The 14,938-nt window shown below is 40.3% G+C and overlaps 1 protein-coding gene across 2 annotated transcripts in view; it reads right to left on the bottom strand.

Annotated features, from left to right (window-relative positions):
- Positions 1 to 14,938, bottom strand: part of PLPP4 (phospholipid phosphatase 4) — a 156,131-nt gene that overhangs the window by 51,721 nt on the left and 89,472 nt on the right. Inside the window, exons 1-3 of one of the 2 annotated variants that reach the window (XM_063434718.1) lie at positions 9,420 to 9,480; positions 5,611 to 5,701; positions 2,448 to 2,511 (exon numbers count right to left, since the gene is read on the bottom strand). In XM_063434718.1, coding sequence (XP_063290788.1) covers positions 2,448 to 2,511; positions 5,611 to 5,701; positions 9,420 to 9,449 — 185 coding nt within the window. In that variant the 5' untranslated portion in view covers positions 9,450 to 9,480. Of the gene's footprint in view, positions 1 to 2,447; positions 2,512 to 5,610; positions 5,702 to 9,419; positions 9,481 to 14,938 lie in introns of those variants that run through there. The other variant, XM_063434717.1, reaches the window with a different exon arrangement.

The following is a 14,938-nucleotide window of genomic DNA, read 5'->3' as shown; positions in this document are numbered from 1 at the left end:
TAAAAATGCTATTTTAGGAATACTGATTTCGAATTTTAACTTGGTTTGGATGGAGGCAAAATATTCTAAAAAATTAAGACGTACTCTCCCTCCTATGTACGGTATGGCGCATCACTCTTGACGCTCAGGTCTTCTACACATTTATTTTTTAGTATCATACAGGTTTATCCTCGAACCACAAACCATAAAAGGTGCTAGTTAGCTCCCACTGGTGTACCAGGTGTAAGCAGACTGCGGACACGTTTTATTTATGACCAGATTTATTAATTCCTTGGCTATGGCCTGCTATTGACTTTTGGTTCCACAAAACCTACGGACTCCAGGAGGATATATGAATTGTTGTAGACAAAAACTATATCCGATATTCCTGTTAGTCCTGCATCGAAGATCTAAAATGCCAACATCTAGCTGAACATGTCACAAAATTCTATCACCTATAGAATGACCTGATTGTCCATAATGGTAGTGTATATATTCCATCGTGCCAATAGAACCTTCATTCAAACATATTTCTATATTCCATAAAATATTTTGCTGTAAGCTTCTAATTTTTCTCAATCCTAGCCCACTACCATTCTCTCCAAAGTATTACAGTGTTAGCGGTTAATTTTAATCCAACTGCTGGTTTCTTCACTGTATTGCTTCAATAGCCTCAATTCTGTTCCACTATTGAATTGAATTCAATATATTTTTTTTAAATGTTCTTCTACACTGACCGCGACGCTGCAAGTGTTATGGGGCTGCACAATCTCATTGACATCCCCAAGCCACTGTGAAATGAATGCATGTGCCGGCATGGGTTCTATCTTTAGCCTAGAAAATTGAAATGCTGGTCTGAAGCCATGTATTATTGCCATATGCTACAAAATACGCGAGAGCTTATATGAAACAAATAATGCTACAGTTAGAATATTCAAAAATTTCACAAATACTCATCTGGAACTAGGAACATATTTTTCTCTTGAAAGAAATGTAAGTATTTAATGTTATATTGTGTATGGTTGAATGCAATAGCACTCAGAATACGCAATAAAGTTATTAAAGGTAGTGTAAGACCAGTAACCAGGGCAAGATCACCCTGAATGAACTATTTCGTTTCTTTAGGATCTGCGAGGTACACAGTGTGCTGGTTACTAAGTAAGTTCACTGTGAAAACAAGTTTGATAAAGTAAATACATTGAAATATGTTTTATTCTGTGTATTTTGAAGTTCTTTTTGTGTGATCTCGGTGGATATCTTAAGATTCTAAGCTACTGCAGAGACAGAAAATCAGATGATTTATTTGACATACCTGAAGAACATTCAAAGAAAATACTACAGAGAAACCATCAAAAGCAGTTGCTGTCTTTTACCGAGCTAGCTTTCCCTGTGAGCAATGTAAAGACAAGCCTTGATCCTCCATGCAGCCGGTCGGTTCCACCTTATTCGTTTTTTTACATCTGACGAGATGGATTGTGGACTTAATGGAATGATGAGGAGATATTGCAATGCATTACATGGAATTATTCCTATCATCCTAACTTACAATTCAACACATGCTCACTAGATCAAGAACTGTGGAGAGTTGACAAGCAACATATAAAATCAAGGGCAAAATAACTGAAATGAGAGAACCTTCCAAAATCAGCTATTTTTACAAGTCTGTTTTTTGTGATTCTAGTATAATGAATAACCCTGGCTGTGTCTGTAATGACATTGGGGAGTCCATGAAAGAATTCTCCTTGAGCTCTTTCTGCTTTGGATTCCAATAGTGAGTTCTAGAGTGTGCTGTAAGGGGCTCGATTCACTGGTCTGTTAGCCATACTTGGCTACTTGGCAGCAACACCACTGAGCCAACTGGTTAGGCTTGCATTACTGGAGAAAAGGTGCCCCTCTATCTCTGCTAGCTAAAATCAATAAAAGTTAAAATGCAAACTATTTGTTTTCTGTGATTTATTTTGTATATATTTGCAGATCCTCTTTATTCCAAACATTCACAATTACTTGATACAATAACATTTCTCAAGGGCCCCAATGCTTTCTCTTTAATAGCTAATTACATGTAATAATCCTGCACTAGGGAATAAAGATGCTGACGATCCCGTGCCTTGGGGAACAATTCATGTAAATGAGGCTATTAGGCGACATAAAACTGGTGGTACCAAGGGACATTGTTAAAAGCAGACATCACTAATTCAGCATACAGACTATTGATAGCAGCGACATGTCATTAGTTCTTCAATCATCGGATGCATGAGCAATATAAACTCGAGCACTGGTATTAAATCTCCCGCGCCAGCAATGCCTAGGCACTGCAGCTTTTGTGGATGAGCTAGGCATCATGGGAAACATAGTCCATAACAGCTGCAGAGTCAAAGGTCGGCCATCGCTGGGCTATGCATAGCATTAAATGTACAGAACATGCAGTCCTAGGAAGTGAAATTGCCGACCCCAGCGTTAAAACATACCTTCCCACTATAAGTTTGATGGTGTTGGTGCACACTCCATTCAGAGCCAATGCCAAGGACACAGCTGTATGAGAGATCAGAGACACCAGAGAGATCAGTGGGAGTCAAAGAGTCATGCATACGATCAATATTAGGTGCTGCCAGAATTAAGCCATCAGTCCTTTAATTTGCCTAATGATATCAACCTCACAGAATTGTACTGGTCAGTTTATATTAAGGTAGCAGTCACTCAGTACTTATAGACATATCGATAAAAGGTACACGATAGCTCAGTAGACATCTGATCGCCATCGGATAATTTATAGAATTTGTAATATTACATTTACTGAACTATTGTTCGACATACATGATATACAGAAACGTTGAATCTGACAGCATCTCGTTACTGCAGTGATTTATGGTAATTAAGGTCTGCTATTGATGTATGGTACATATTGATTCTTGGCTCTTTGTCTACTTAACTCAATGCACACGGTAATCGTTGATGAGAAGAAAAGAAAATACAGTGTAGCAAATGTCCCTGGGCTCTGTCTCTCTCATATACCAGAAGCAAGCCATTATTAAAGTCTAGGACTGCTCACAGGTCAAATTTTAGGCGTATTTCTTCACAGCACAGATACATTAATCACTTAATCAGTCTCCATCTAGTTGGTTTCAACCGTGGAGATATAATTACATTTCTGGGAGACTGTTTTAGGGACACAGTCACTGAAGAAACCCATGAGGTAATTTACCGCAGGAAAAAAAAAACAGAAACATCTTCACACATAACTTGCTGTTCTTTTTTACAGGTAAAAATTACGACAAGTATTGGTTTGTACTGATCTCAACTGAATCACGCAGATAGAAGTTATAGGAACATTTTGTTATTGTTAACACTGACTGTTCATAAAAGGCCTTAAAGGGAATCTCCAGTGCCAGGAAAACAATCAGTTTTCCTGGCACTGCAGGATTCCTCTCCCTCCCACCCCCCCAATCCCCAGTTGCTGAAGGGGTGAAAACCCCTTCAGTGACTTACTAGAGGCAGCGACATGTCCCACGTCGCTGCCTGCTCCTCCCCCGCCGCTCCACCTTCTGCCTACGTCGGCCGGTGGGCGAGACTGATCCCGCCCACCGGCCAAGGAGGCCTAATGCGCATGCGCGGCAATGCCGCACATGCGCATTAGCGCACCCCATAGGAAAGCATTGAAAGCGATTTTCAATGCTTTCCTATGGGGAATTGAGCAACACTGGAGGTCCTCACACAGCGTGAGGACGTCCAGCGACGCTTTAGCACAGAAAACCTGTGCTATAGAGCAGGAAGTTCCCTCTAGTGGCTGTCTAATAGACAGCCACTAGGGGAGGACTTAACCCTGCAAGGTAATTATTGCAGTTTAAAAAAAAACTGCAATAATTACAGTTGCACGGTTAAGGGTAGTGGGAGTTGGCACCCAGACCACTCCAATGGGCAGAAGTGGTCTGGGTGCCTACGGTGTCCCTTTAAATGCATTCAAGATCCAGGGGTAATGCCATTATCTAATGTCATCGATGTGCATGCAGCTGGGGACATCTGTAGATTGGAGAATTGTGGCATGTCTTGGAATTTTCATCTGTTGATGTATCTGGCGAATGTGTACACACACACACACACACATATATATTTTCTTCACACATGCAGCTCTACCTTTAGCTACAAACGCTACATGATCTGATCGTTACTTAAATGACAGGTTATATTTTCCAAACCAGCACTGCAGAGGGGGTGCAAAATATATAACCGCAAACAAAACTCTTTTGCACAATGACTGACATTTACCTGTAACGATCTGACAGATTAGTGGGAGTTACACTCCTTTTTTGCAGCTGCCATCCTGTTTATTCAGCCCTCTCCCCATAATGATGGCATGCAGAGAGGGACACTAGGGATAGAGGTTTCTATGTCTTTGGCTTCTCCACAACTAAAGGCAGTTTTCCTGGAGTTGTGGGATGAGTTTATCTACCCTATATCAGCCCCCCTTACAGCTACCTCTGGGCATTCTATGGGTGTTTAGGAAACCACCCACCGCTCCCTATAATAATTCTTTCAGTAGGTAGGCCCACTTCATTCAGGCCTACACATTCATCATCGGTTTTGGCACACCACAACTGACTTGTCTTTGCTAGTATGGCTCAAATGTATTAATTACATTCGGCTTTGGCCCGGACCACTAATTATAAATATATATATGAGGTCTGTCTGGAAAGTATCGAAGTATTGAAGAAGATACAAGAAACATTGTAAATAGTACAACGACGTTGGAGGAGGTGCCTTGGGACCTCACACAGTTCTCCCAGCTTCTTTTCCACTTTTGAAAATACTCTGCAAAATCCTTTGTTGGAATAGCCATCAGCTACCTCGGCGAATTTACCTGAATCTCATCGACGGTCTTTCAAAGGGGATTTTAGTTTTGGGAAAAGACAGAAGTCACAGGGCACCAAATCTCGCAACAGATACTCAATTATTTTGAAGCATTTGTGCCACACCTTTATGTGCCGTGCTCTCATTGCATCGTCCCCAAAAGCCATCTGAATCATGCGAAGAGTTTACGCAGAGGAATGTTCAAGTTTAAGGCAAACTTTGATGCAGATTTGTTGCTCTACTCTCTCAGTCATTTTGAATGTGACGACCACACAGTACACATGCTCACTCAACGGCATCTAGCGCCCCCCACTGACTAGTACGGTGAAGTCATCCTTGTTCACGCATGAACATTCCACTCCACTCTCCTTGGCTGGCAGGTTACATCGATGTCGTGCAAACAATTCTCGTTATATTAGCAATACCTGGACTTTTTCCGGACAGACCTCGTACATAGATTTAAAGGATTGTAATGCCCACTAATCTCAGGCAGGCTGCGACGTGCATGTATTGGAGCTGCTCTGAAATGAGAGGTCCCTCACTTCGCACTGTTGGTAAAGCTGTGAGCAATGACAATGCAGAGGCGTTATCACCCAATGCGCAGTACAGGATATGATTAATGTTGTAAAGCTGTACTATTTATGGTGTTTGAAATGTTCTTAAAACTTTCAAAGAAGCCCTTGATAAAGATGTGCTTAATAAAGACTACGTGAAGAATACTGTGTGCATTTCCCCTATTCTGCAATTCCTAGTTTAATAATTTCTCAAATCCAGTTCCATACTTACCCAGACAGGCTTCTTTAACCTCTGTTCTGTTTGTGCGCTGAATTATTTTCACCACAAAAATCACGGCAAGGGGTGTCAGAAATGAAATAGCCTGTAGGTATGTAAAAAAAAAAAAAGAAAAATCTCTGTGACTGATATTATAGAAGCTCTTTGAGCAGAAATTTGGGTTATTGCAACATTCTATTATATTACAGAACAAGTGTGTATCGCGTACTCGGAATTTTAAAATAGTTTCAGCAGTTTTGTGTTGTTATTTGTAATAATTAAAAAAAAAAAATATGTAACGGAATTGATTTACAGGTTAGGAACTTTATTCCATTTATTAGCTAGGCCTTGATTTAATTAATCTGGATAAGGTTTACAAATGATCATAATTTTTTTAGAAAATAGCTTCAAATGATTTATGTACACAAGTTTATGGGGAATGTTATAGATAAATCAGTGGAAAAGATTATTTTCTAACAGATTGTGATAATTAAAAAAAAAAAAAAAAAGGGTTATCGAAAAGGATTAAAACGAGGCCATAATCATTCCACTATGCTTCACAGAAGAATTTTGGAATAAACATGCCATTTAATATGACCAACTCAAGGAAACTCAAGTTTAGTGGTGTTACCAGTCTGACCCCCTAAAGGAATTATTTCTGACTTTTATGTCAACTTATTAGAAACAGAGCTACTGTGCAGGACATGTAAATATGGCAACCAACCGAGGTACCCAACTAATGCAGGGAATCAAGAGAGGAACATGCAGGGTCTGCATCTAACAAAAGTGCAGACCAAAAGGCCATGCAGTCATCATAGAGGTGTCATTAGACAGCACGGAATTACATTTCCGAGTGGCTAATGTTAAATCTGTGCAAACTTAATGTCAGTATGCACAGCATGCTCGTGCCAGACAGCCACTGCACCCCCTCCATCTGTCACTCAGTGTGCCCTCCCTGACCTCCCTATCCCCACTCATGTGAGGGTGAGTGTGGTCAATGGAGGAAGATAGGGCTGAGTGAGAACTTGACCTCAGAGCTGTAATCAAAAGGTGCAGATTTCCAAGTATTTTATGTTTCACGCCTCACAAACACATTTGTTAAATATAGGAATAAGCAAATATAAAATTAAAAATCCTGGGAAGTGTTATCTCCCTTTTAAAGGCCACTGACTTATTTGGCAGGGTACCTGAAATAGGGTTACTGTGCAGTGCTGGTGAATAAAGCACTGGGCACCTAAAGGCTAGCAAAATATCATGGAACTTCTAGCTCTACAGATTCACAAGTCTACTTTATGGTCACTCTTCATTTAAGTCACCACCCAATTAAGGAAAAAAAGATACAAACTCGAATTGTACAGGGTGTATTGAGCTGAGAAGCTTGCTATGCCAGTGTCTTTACTGCAAACATTGATCTTTTTTTATTCACTGCTATTATATGTATAAGTGTCAGCCTTTTATTTATCTACAAGACTAATTAACAGCAGTAGGGGAATTTTAATATGCAGCATTGTTAATTATACTAGGTTATAAGGAATGCATTATTGAAGACTACCGTTTTGCATTATGTGTCTACATTTACTGATCAGATGCAGATAATGACATCACAGCCAATGAGTGACATCATAAAGATTGTGCCACTACACAATCAGCTGGTCTGGGAAAGTGATCCATTTAAGGTCAGATGTAAGAGAAACATATCCAGAAGGAGGATTTTGAACGAGGAGGTTTTTTTTTTTTCCGCAATAATCCGACAATGGAAGCACGTAGGACTCTCACGGGTGCAAATCTAAGTAGGTAGGTTTTTTGAACCCCCGTTTCAAGTATGTGTTCAAGGCATTATCTCTTAAAGATGGAACCAAGAGTAGTGTCATTGAAATTGTAATGTAAGACTTAGAATGGAATTAATATGATATAAAACGCATTTGTAATTATAAACATATATATATATTTATAACTAAAGAAATTTGATGAACGCTTTGTATGACTGAGATGTGCGATATTTACATACCGTGTTTCTCCGAAAATAAGACCGGGTCTTATATTAATTTTAGTCACAACAAACACACTAGGGCTTATTTTCAGGGTAGGGCTTATTTATTTACGGTACCGGTATGTACATTGAACCCCCCTTTAATTAATCCACCCCCTCCCTTAATTAATCCACCCCCCCTTTAATTAATCCACCCCCCCTTTAATTAATCCACCCCCCGCTAATTAATCCACCCCCCTCTAATTAATCCACCCCCTCTAATTAATCCACCCCTCCTTTAATAAATCCACCCCCCTCTAATAAATCCACCCCCCTCTAATAAATCCACCCCCCTCTAATAAATCCACCCCCCTCTAATAAATCCACCCCCTGTAATTAATCCACCCCCCTCTAATTAATCCACCCCCCTCTAATTAATCCACCCCCTCTTTAATTAATCCACCCCCTCTTTAATTAATCCACCCCCTCTTTAATTAATCCACCCCCTCTTTAATTAATCCACCCCCTCTTTAATTAATCCACCCCCTCTAATTAACCCACCCCCTCTTTAATTAATCCACCCCCTCTTTAATTAATCCACCCCCTCTTTAATTAATCCACCCCCTCTAATTAACCCACCCCCTCTAATTAATCCACCCCCTCTAATTAATCCACCCCCCTCTAATTAATCCACCCCCCTTTAATAAATCCACCCCCTCTAATTAATCCACCCCCTCTAATTAATCCACCCCACTCTAATTAATCCACCCCCCTTTAATAAATCCACCACCCCTTTAATCCACACCCTCTTTAATTAATCCACCCCCTCTAATTAATCCACCCCCTTTAATAAATCCACCCCCCTTTAATAAATCCACCCCCCTTTAATAAATCCACCCCCCTTTAATAAATCCACCCCCTCTAATTAATCCAGCCCCCCCCTTTATTTAATTCACCGCCCCTTTAATGAATTCACCCCCCCTTTAATTAATTCACCGCCCCCTTTAATTAATTCAGTCCCAGACATAAAATATATCTATCCAACTCAGTTTTAAGGTACTCACATTTCAAAGATGCCTTCCTTGTCCGCTGAGTCCGACCACTGGGTGCCTCACCGCCTGGAAATGGATCCTTCCGCTGAAGATCCGTGAAGGCAGACTGACGGCGCTGCGCACGTCATCATCACGTTGCGCGATGCCGCGGCCCGCAACGCTCCTCCCCCTCCTCCTCATAGAAGAAGGAAGTACCGCCGGGTCGCAAAGGTACAATGCCTAGGTCTTATTTTCGGGGTAGGGCTTATATTGCAGCCCACCCCGAAAATTCAGCTAGGGCTTATTTTCGGGGTAGGGTGTATTTTCGGGGAAACACGGTAGGCTGGGAAGTGTCATGTGTACACTAACCCCTCTTAGTCTATTTCTTACTTTTTGTGAAATGGGTGGGGATATTTTTGTGCCTAATTGAATACTTCTGGTACGCACAAATTTATTATGATACATGGCAAGGTGCAAAGGTCAGAGTTTGTAACAATGATTGACAGGGAACTCAGATGGAGGTGCCTGGTTTCAGGATAAAGAGGCGTATATTTCTACATTTAATTTTACATCTCATACTTCACAGACACATTTCTTTGTACGCTCATTTGAGCAGTGTCATCATCAACCTATTGTTTCTGTAACATTTTGTCTCATTTATTGTTAAATTGCCCCCTTAATTTTTCCTATAAGATTGTAAAGTGCTGAAGAATAAGTTGGCGCTTTTAAAAAAAAAATTAAATATAGGAAAAATTAAACAGACTTATTTGTCAACTTACCAAAAATTGGGATACTGTGCAGGGCATGTAAATATGGCAACTAACCTGTGCACCCAAAGCATGGCAAAACATCATGGAACTTGTAGTTCTACATAGTTAGGAATCGACTTTTTGGCCACTCTTGATTTAAGTCACCAGCCAATTAAGGAAAAAAGAAACAAACTCAGTTTTTACAGGGTGTATTGAGCTGAGAAGCTTGCTATACCTATCAATATGGGAATTTTAATATACAACATCCTTAATTACACTAGATCGTAATTAATTTATTATTGAATACAGTTTTGTATTGCACATATGCATTCACTGATCAGATGCACATTATTACATCACTAAGTCAATAAGTGACATCATAAAGGTTGTCACCACAAAAGCGGCTTGGTTGGAAAAGTAATCCATTTAAAGTCAGATTTAAGAAGACAAAAAGTATCCAAACAGAGAATCTAGATTCTAGAACCAAGAAAAGTTATTTGACTAATATAAATTCAGAAAATGGAAGCATGATTTTACAGGGAGACCACTTGTGGGTGCAAATCTAAGGAGGTATTTTTTTTTTTTAACCCTCATTTTGATTAAGTGTTCAAGTCATAGCATCTTAAAGATATTAGCAAAAGAAGAATTAATGTAACATTTAGAAAGACTAATGTAATATGAAATACTTATAGTAGAAAATTATTTTCTACTTTTCTGGAAAAAGGTCTAGATATATAGTATGCATATTATGTCATTCAGTACTTCGGGTGCGCACATGGTTATAAAAAGCTATCTAGCCATACCAAGGCACACTATGAATTGCCACTTTTGCGGCAAGTCACACGCGGTTAAAGGGCCAGCTCAGTCATGTTTTGGGCCAATGGCTCCCGCAGCTATTCCATCCCTTATCCTCATTTTGCCTGGAATCACGTTGGTCATGGTCCAAAGGAAGCAGAATCCATGTTTCCTGACAAATGTGCCTGTATTCACAAACACTGTTCTAGTGAGATTTGAGATATGATGTATTTTTTTTGGTAGATATGATATGTCGTTATCAAGCCACGTAACTGAGAGACAGGCATGTCTTTTTGCTTTGAGAGAGATGCAGTATTCTGCAAAAAGACGTAGATTTTTAACATATATCTACTTTTACACTAATTAAGATGTTTCCTTGGGCAGAGTTTCTGTTCTTGTGAGGTCAAGCAGTTAGCATAACAGGGAAAAAAAAATAACGGATTAGCAGATTTCCTTTGTAGAAATCTATCCATTCCCAGCTAGGACTAATTTAGCACCAACATCATTAGTTATTATTTAATACATTGATGCTGCTATTAGCACATTTGTACTATGTGACAGTTATAACTGTAAACGTTTTGTATTTTTTTTGCCATGATTCTGAACATTCTAACTTTTAAAAAGGGGAGGAGCCGTAGAGGTCAACTGACACTCACTGCAGCACCCAAAAATGATGCTTGTCCTTGTGGGCTTGGCTTATACTGCATTCTTGCACTAGTTTGCACCTGAGGAAGACCGTATTGGTCGAAACGCGTTGTGCTACCTTTTTTAATGTAATAAAGTGTTATTTTATAATTTATATTGGGGTTCCTGCAATTTTATCCAGAAGAATTTTATCCAATCTCTGGGGGACCTGTATCGTTTATCACACTCTAAGTGGAAGTTATTACATGCTGTCAAAGTTTAGAGCCGACTGATATGGCTCTAAATATTGTGAGTGTTCCATTTTAACTTCTTAATTGCTTTATAACTTCATATTACGCTATGATGTATTTTTATGCTTATACCTTTTAGATATTATTTTCCAAATCTACTGTATACCATTGTGTGCACAACTACCCTTTCTCTTTCGATTCTTGCACTATACCTGCACATCAGTTTTTTGTACAGTCCTTGTCTAGATGTTTGTGTTATCCATTTGCTACTTCCAGGGCAAGAAGATGGCAAATTGTTATTAAATAAATTGTGATGAGTGCAATTCACAGCATGTGAAGGTTATTAAACAAACGGTAATTGCACTTACTACCATGGTATAGAGTTGGGTGCCAAATTGATATGATTGAAAATTGATCCTTTACTGAATACTCAATCATTATGGACAGTTTTTTGATTTGCTCACAAAAATAAGCCATCACTTATTTGAAGAAAAACAAAACAAGATGCCAGTTACATTCGAACTAAAAATTAACAACATGTGTTATTAAACGTAATACTTCTCTAGTGATAACTAGACTTCTAAAAAGATACAGTAAAATGTCATCCTCCTTATCTTCAATTTTTATTAGGTGGTCAAATTGGCTCATTGTTATGGTATGGCCACTGTGTGCTCAGCTAGGATTAATAAATTTTCTGACATAAGGGCTTCCTTAAATAATGTTTACATTATTCAACATTTCTGTATCTCAGTCCAACAGCAACAGGAGGCCTTGATTAATGTCACCTATCTGTGTATCAATTCGGGGAATGTTAGTTTGTAACTGATGGGCTCTGTCATTAGGAACGATTTCTACCTTTTGTGGAGAACAAAAAAGATGCCATTTTCAAGTCTCTTTTATGTCTGCACACTCTAACGTCAATACCAGCCAGAGTTTCATTTACAGGCTACATCTAGCCAAGAGCGGTTACTTTTGTCTCAAATGAAACACATATTGATCATATTCTCTTAAAGGGACACTATCATAAAAAAAAACGAAATTTTCTCCCATTTAGTTAGGTTTTTAATCAATAATCATGCCAGGTTTCATAGAAATGTATCTTCTTGAAAACGGCAGCAGTCTTTAGAAGCTGCTTGTGTTTGATTTATTTCTCTTTTATCTTTCTTAGACAAGCAGTGCAGATTTAATACTTTATTTTTCTTCATAATAGTATTTTTTCAAAGGGGACTATCATTTCATCTCATTGAAGTGGTTATAGTGCCTGGAGTCTCCTGGCTCTGCCCCATACATTCAATATTAAGCTATTTTCTGACAGTCCAGACCTGAGGCATGGTTAAACAGATATTACACTCTTCCTTAGCCATACTCATTCAGATAAGCAACAAGCAGGGCATGAGGTAGTCTCCATATATACAGGTGATACTCGAAAAATGTGAATATCATGTAAAAGTTAATTTGCCGTGATTTGTCATAAGTGTGATGATTATGGCTTACAGCTCATGAAAACCCCAAATCCACAATCTCAGTAAATTATAATATTGTGAAAAGGTGCAATATTCTAGGCTCACAGTGTCCCACTCTAATCAGCTAAGTAAGCCATAACACCTGCAAAGGGTTTCTGAGCCTTTAAATGGTCTCTCAGTCTGGTTCAGTAGGAATCACAATCATGGGGAAGACTGCTGGACATGGGCTTCAGATGTCGTATTCCTCTTGTCAAGCCACTCCTGAACAACAAACAACGTCAGAAGCGTCTTACCTGGGCTAAAGAAAAACAGACCTGGTCTGTTGCTCAGTGGTCCAAAGTTCTCTTTTCTGATGAGAGCAACTTTTGCACCTCATTTGGAAACCAAGGACCCAGAGTGTGGAGGAAGAATGGAGAGGCACACACTGCAAGATGCTTGAAGTCCAGTGTGAAGTTTCCACAGTCTGTGTTGATTTGGGGAGCCATGCCATCTGCTGGTGTTGGTCCACTGTGCTTCATTAAGTCCAGGGTCAACGCAGCCGTCTACCAGGAGATTTTGAAGCACTTCATGCTTCCTTCCGCAGATGAGCTTTATGGGGATGCTGACTTCATTTTCCAGCAGGATTTGCCAGGATTTGCCAGCAAACTCGCCTGACCTGAACCCCATAGAGAATCTATGGGGCATTGCCAAGAGAAAGATGAGAGACATGAGACCGAACAATGCAGAAATGCTGAAGGCCGCTATTGAAGCATCCTGGTCTTCCATAACACCTCAGCAGTGCCACAGGCTGATTTGAGGCAGTAATTGCTGCAAAAGGGGCCCAAACCAAATACTGAGTCCATATGAATGCTTATACTTTTCAGAGGTCAGATATTGTTCTGTGTACACTCCTTGTTTTATTGATTGCATGCAACATTCTAATTTACTGAGATTGTGGATTTGGGGTTTTCATGAGCAGTAAGCCATAATCATCGCACTTATGACAAATCACGGCCTGAACTATCTTGCTTTGCATGTAATGCGTCTATCTCATATATTAGTTTCCCCTTTTACTTGCATTACTTAAATCATGGTTCGTCAACCTGGTCCCTACCGCCCACTAGTGGGCGTTTCAGGATTCCAGGTGGGCGGTAGGGATTTCCAGGTTGATCGGGCGGGTGCAAGCCGGCGGTACCCGTGCGACTGGGTACCGCCGTGACCATTTGCGGCTCCAGCCCGCCCGGTAAACCGCCGGGGCCGCCTTCCAAAGTGTCCATCGGGTGGCCCATGCTGTCAGGGCCACCCGATGGATGCGGATTGTAAGGGGGCCCGGTCAGCGCTGGGCGCTTTAACAGCGCGACCGGGCCCCCTGTGATGACATCAGAGCTGGGAGGAAGTGATTCCCCGGTCACTCCTCCCAGCTAAAACCGAGAGCCGCACGGGAGGATCACCAGGGAGTCAGAGTGGGAACTCTGACTCCCATCCACCTGAGCCACCACTGGACCCCAGGGAAAGTCACCCTCCTGCACCTTAAAGGTAGGAAACAGGAGGGTGACTTAAATATAATGTGTGTGTGTCTGTGTGTTTGTTTGTGTGTGTGTGTCTGTATGTGTCTTTGTATGTATGTCTTGTGTATGTGTCTGTCTGTGTGTGTGTGTGTGTGTGTGTGTGTCTGTATGTGTCTTTGTATGTATGTCTTGTGTGTGTATGTGTCTGTCTGTGTATATATATGTGTGTGTGTGTGTGTCTCTGTATGTATGTGTGTCTTGTCTTTGTATGTATGTCTTGTGTATGTGTCTGTCTGTGTATATGTGTGTGTGTGTCTGTATGTGTCTTTGTATGTATGTCTTGTGTGTGTGTATGTGTCTGTCTGTGTATATATGTGTGTGTGTGTCTGTATGTATGTGTGTCTTGTCTTTGTATGTATGTGTCATTGTATGTGTGTCTTGTGTCTGCATGTGTGTGTGCATGTCTGTGTGTCTGTTTGTATGTATGTGTCTTGTGTGTATGTGTGTCTTTGTGTGTGCATGTCTGTGTGTCTTGTGTGTCTCTATATGTGCCTGTCTGTGTCTGTATGTATGTCTTGTGTGTGTCGTATGTGTGTCTGTATGTGTCTTGTGTGTGTGTATGTGTCTGTCTGTATGTATGTGTGTCTTGTCTTTGTATGTATGTGTCATTGTTTGTGTGTCTGCATGTGTGTGTGTCTATGTATGTCTGTTTGTATGTGTGCCTGTCTGTTTGTATGTGTGCCTGTCTGTTTGTATGTGTGCCTGTCTGTTTGTATGTGTGCCTGTCTGTTTGTATGTATATGCTGCGAGACTAAATATTTGATATCTGGTTCGATTTTCGTAAGGAACAAACGAAGGTCTCTTTCAGTGATATTCAGACGACTTCTCTGTTTGCGCATAATATGATTTCTCATTTGTGCGTCAGCTCATCTCCTCTCCCTCCTCAATTCCCCTCCCCACCTTTTTTCCCCTTT

Source organism: Pelobates fuscus, chromosome 10 (assembly GCF_036172605.1).
Source record: "Pelobates fuscus isolate aPelFus1 chromosome 10, aPelFus1.pri, whole genome shotgun sequence".
NCBI classification, from domain to species: domain Eukaryota; kingdom Metazoa; phylum Chordata; class Amphibia; order Anura; family Pelobatidae; genus Pelobates; species Pelobates fuscus.
Note: the sequence above shows the minus strand (reverse complement) of the source record. Positions and strands in the feature narration are given on the sequence as shown.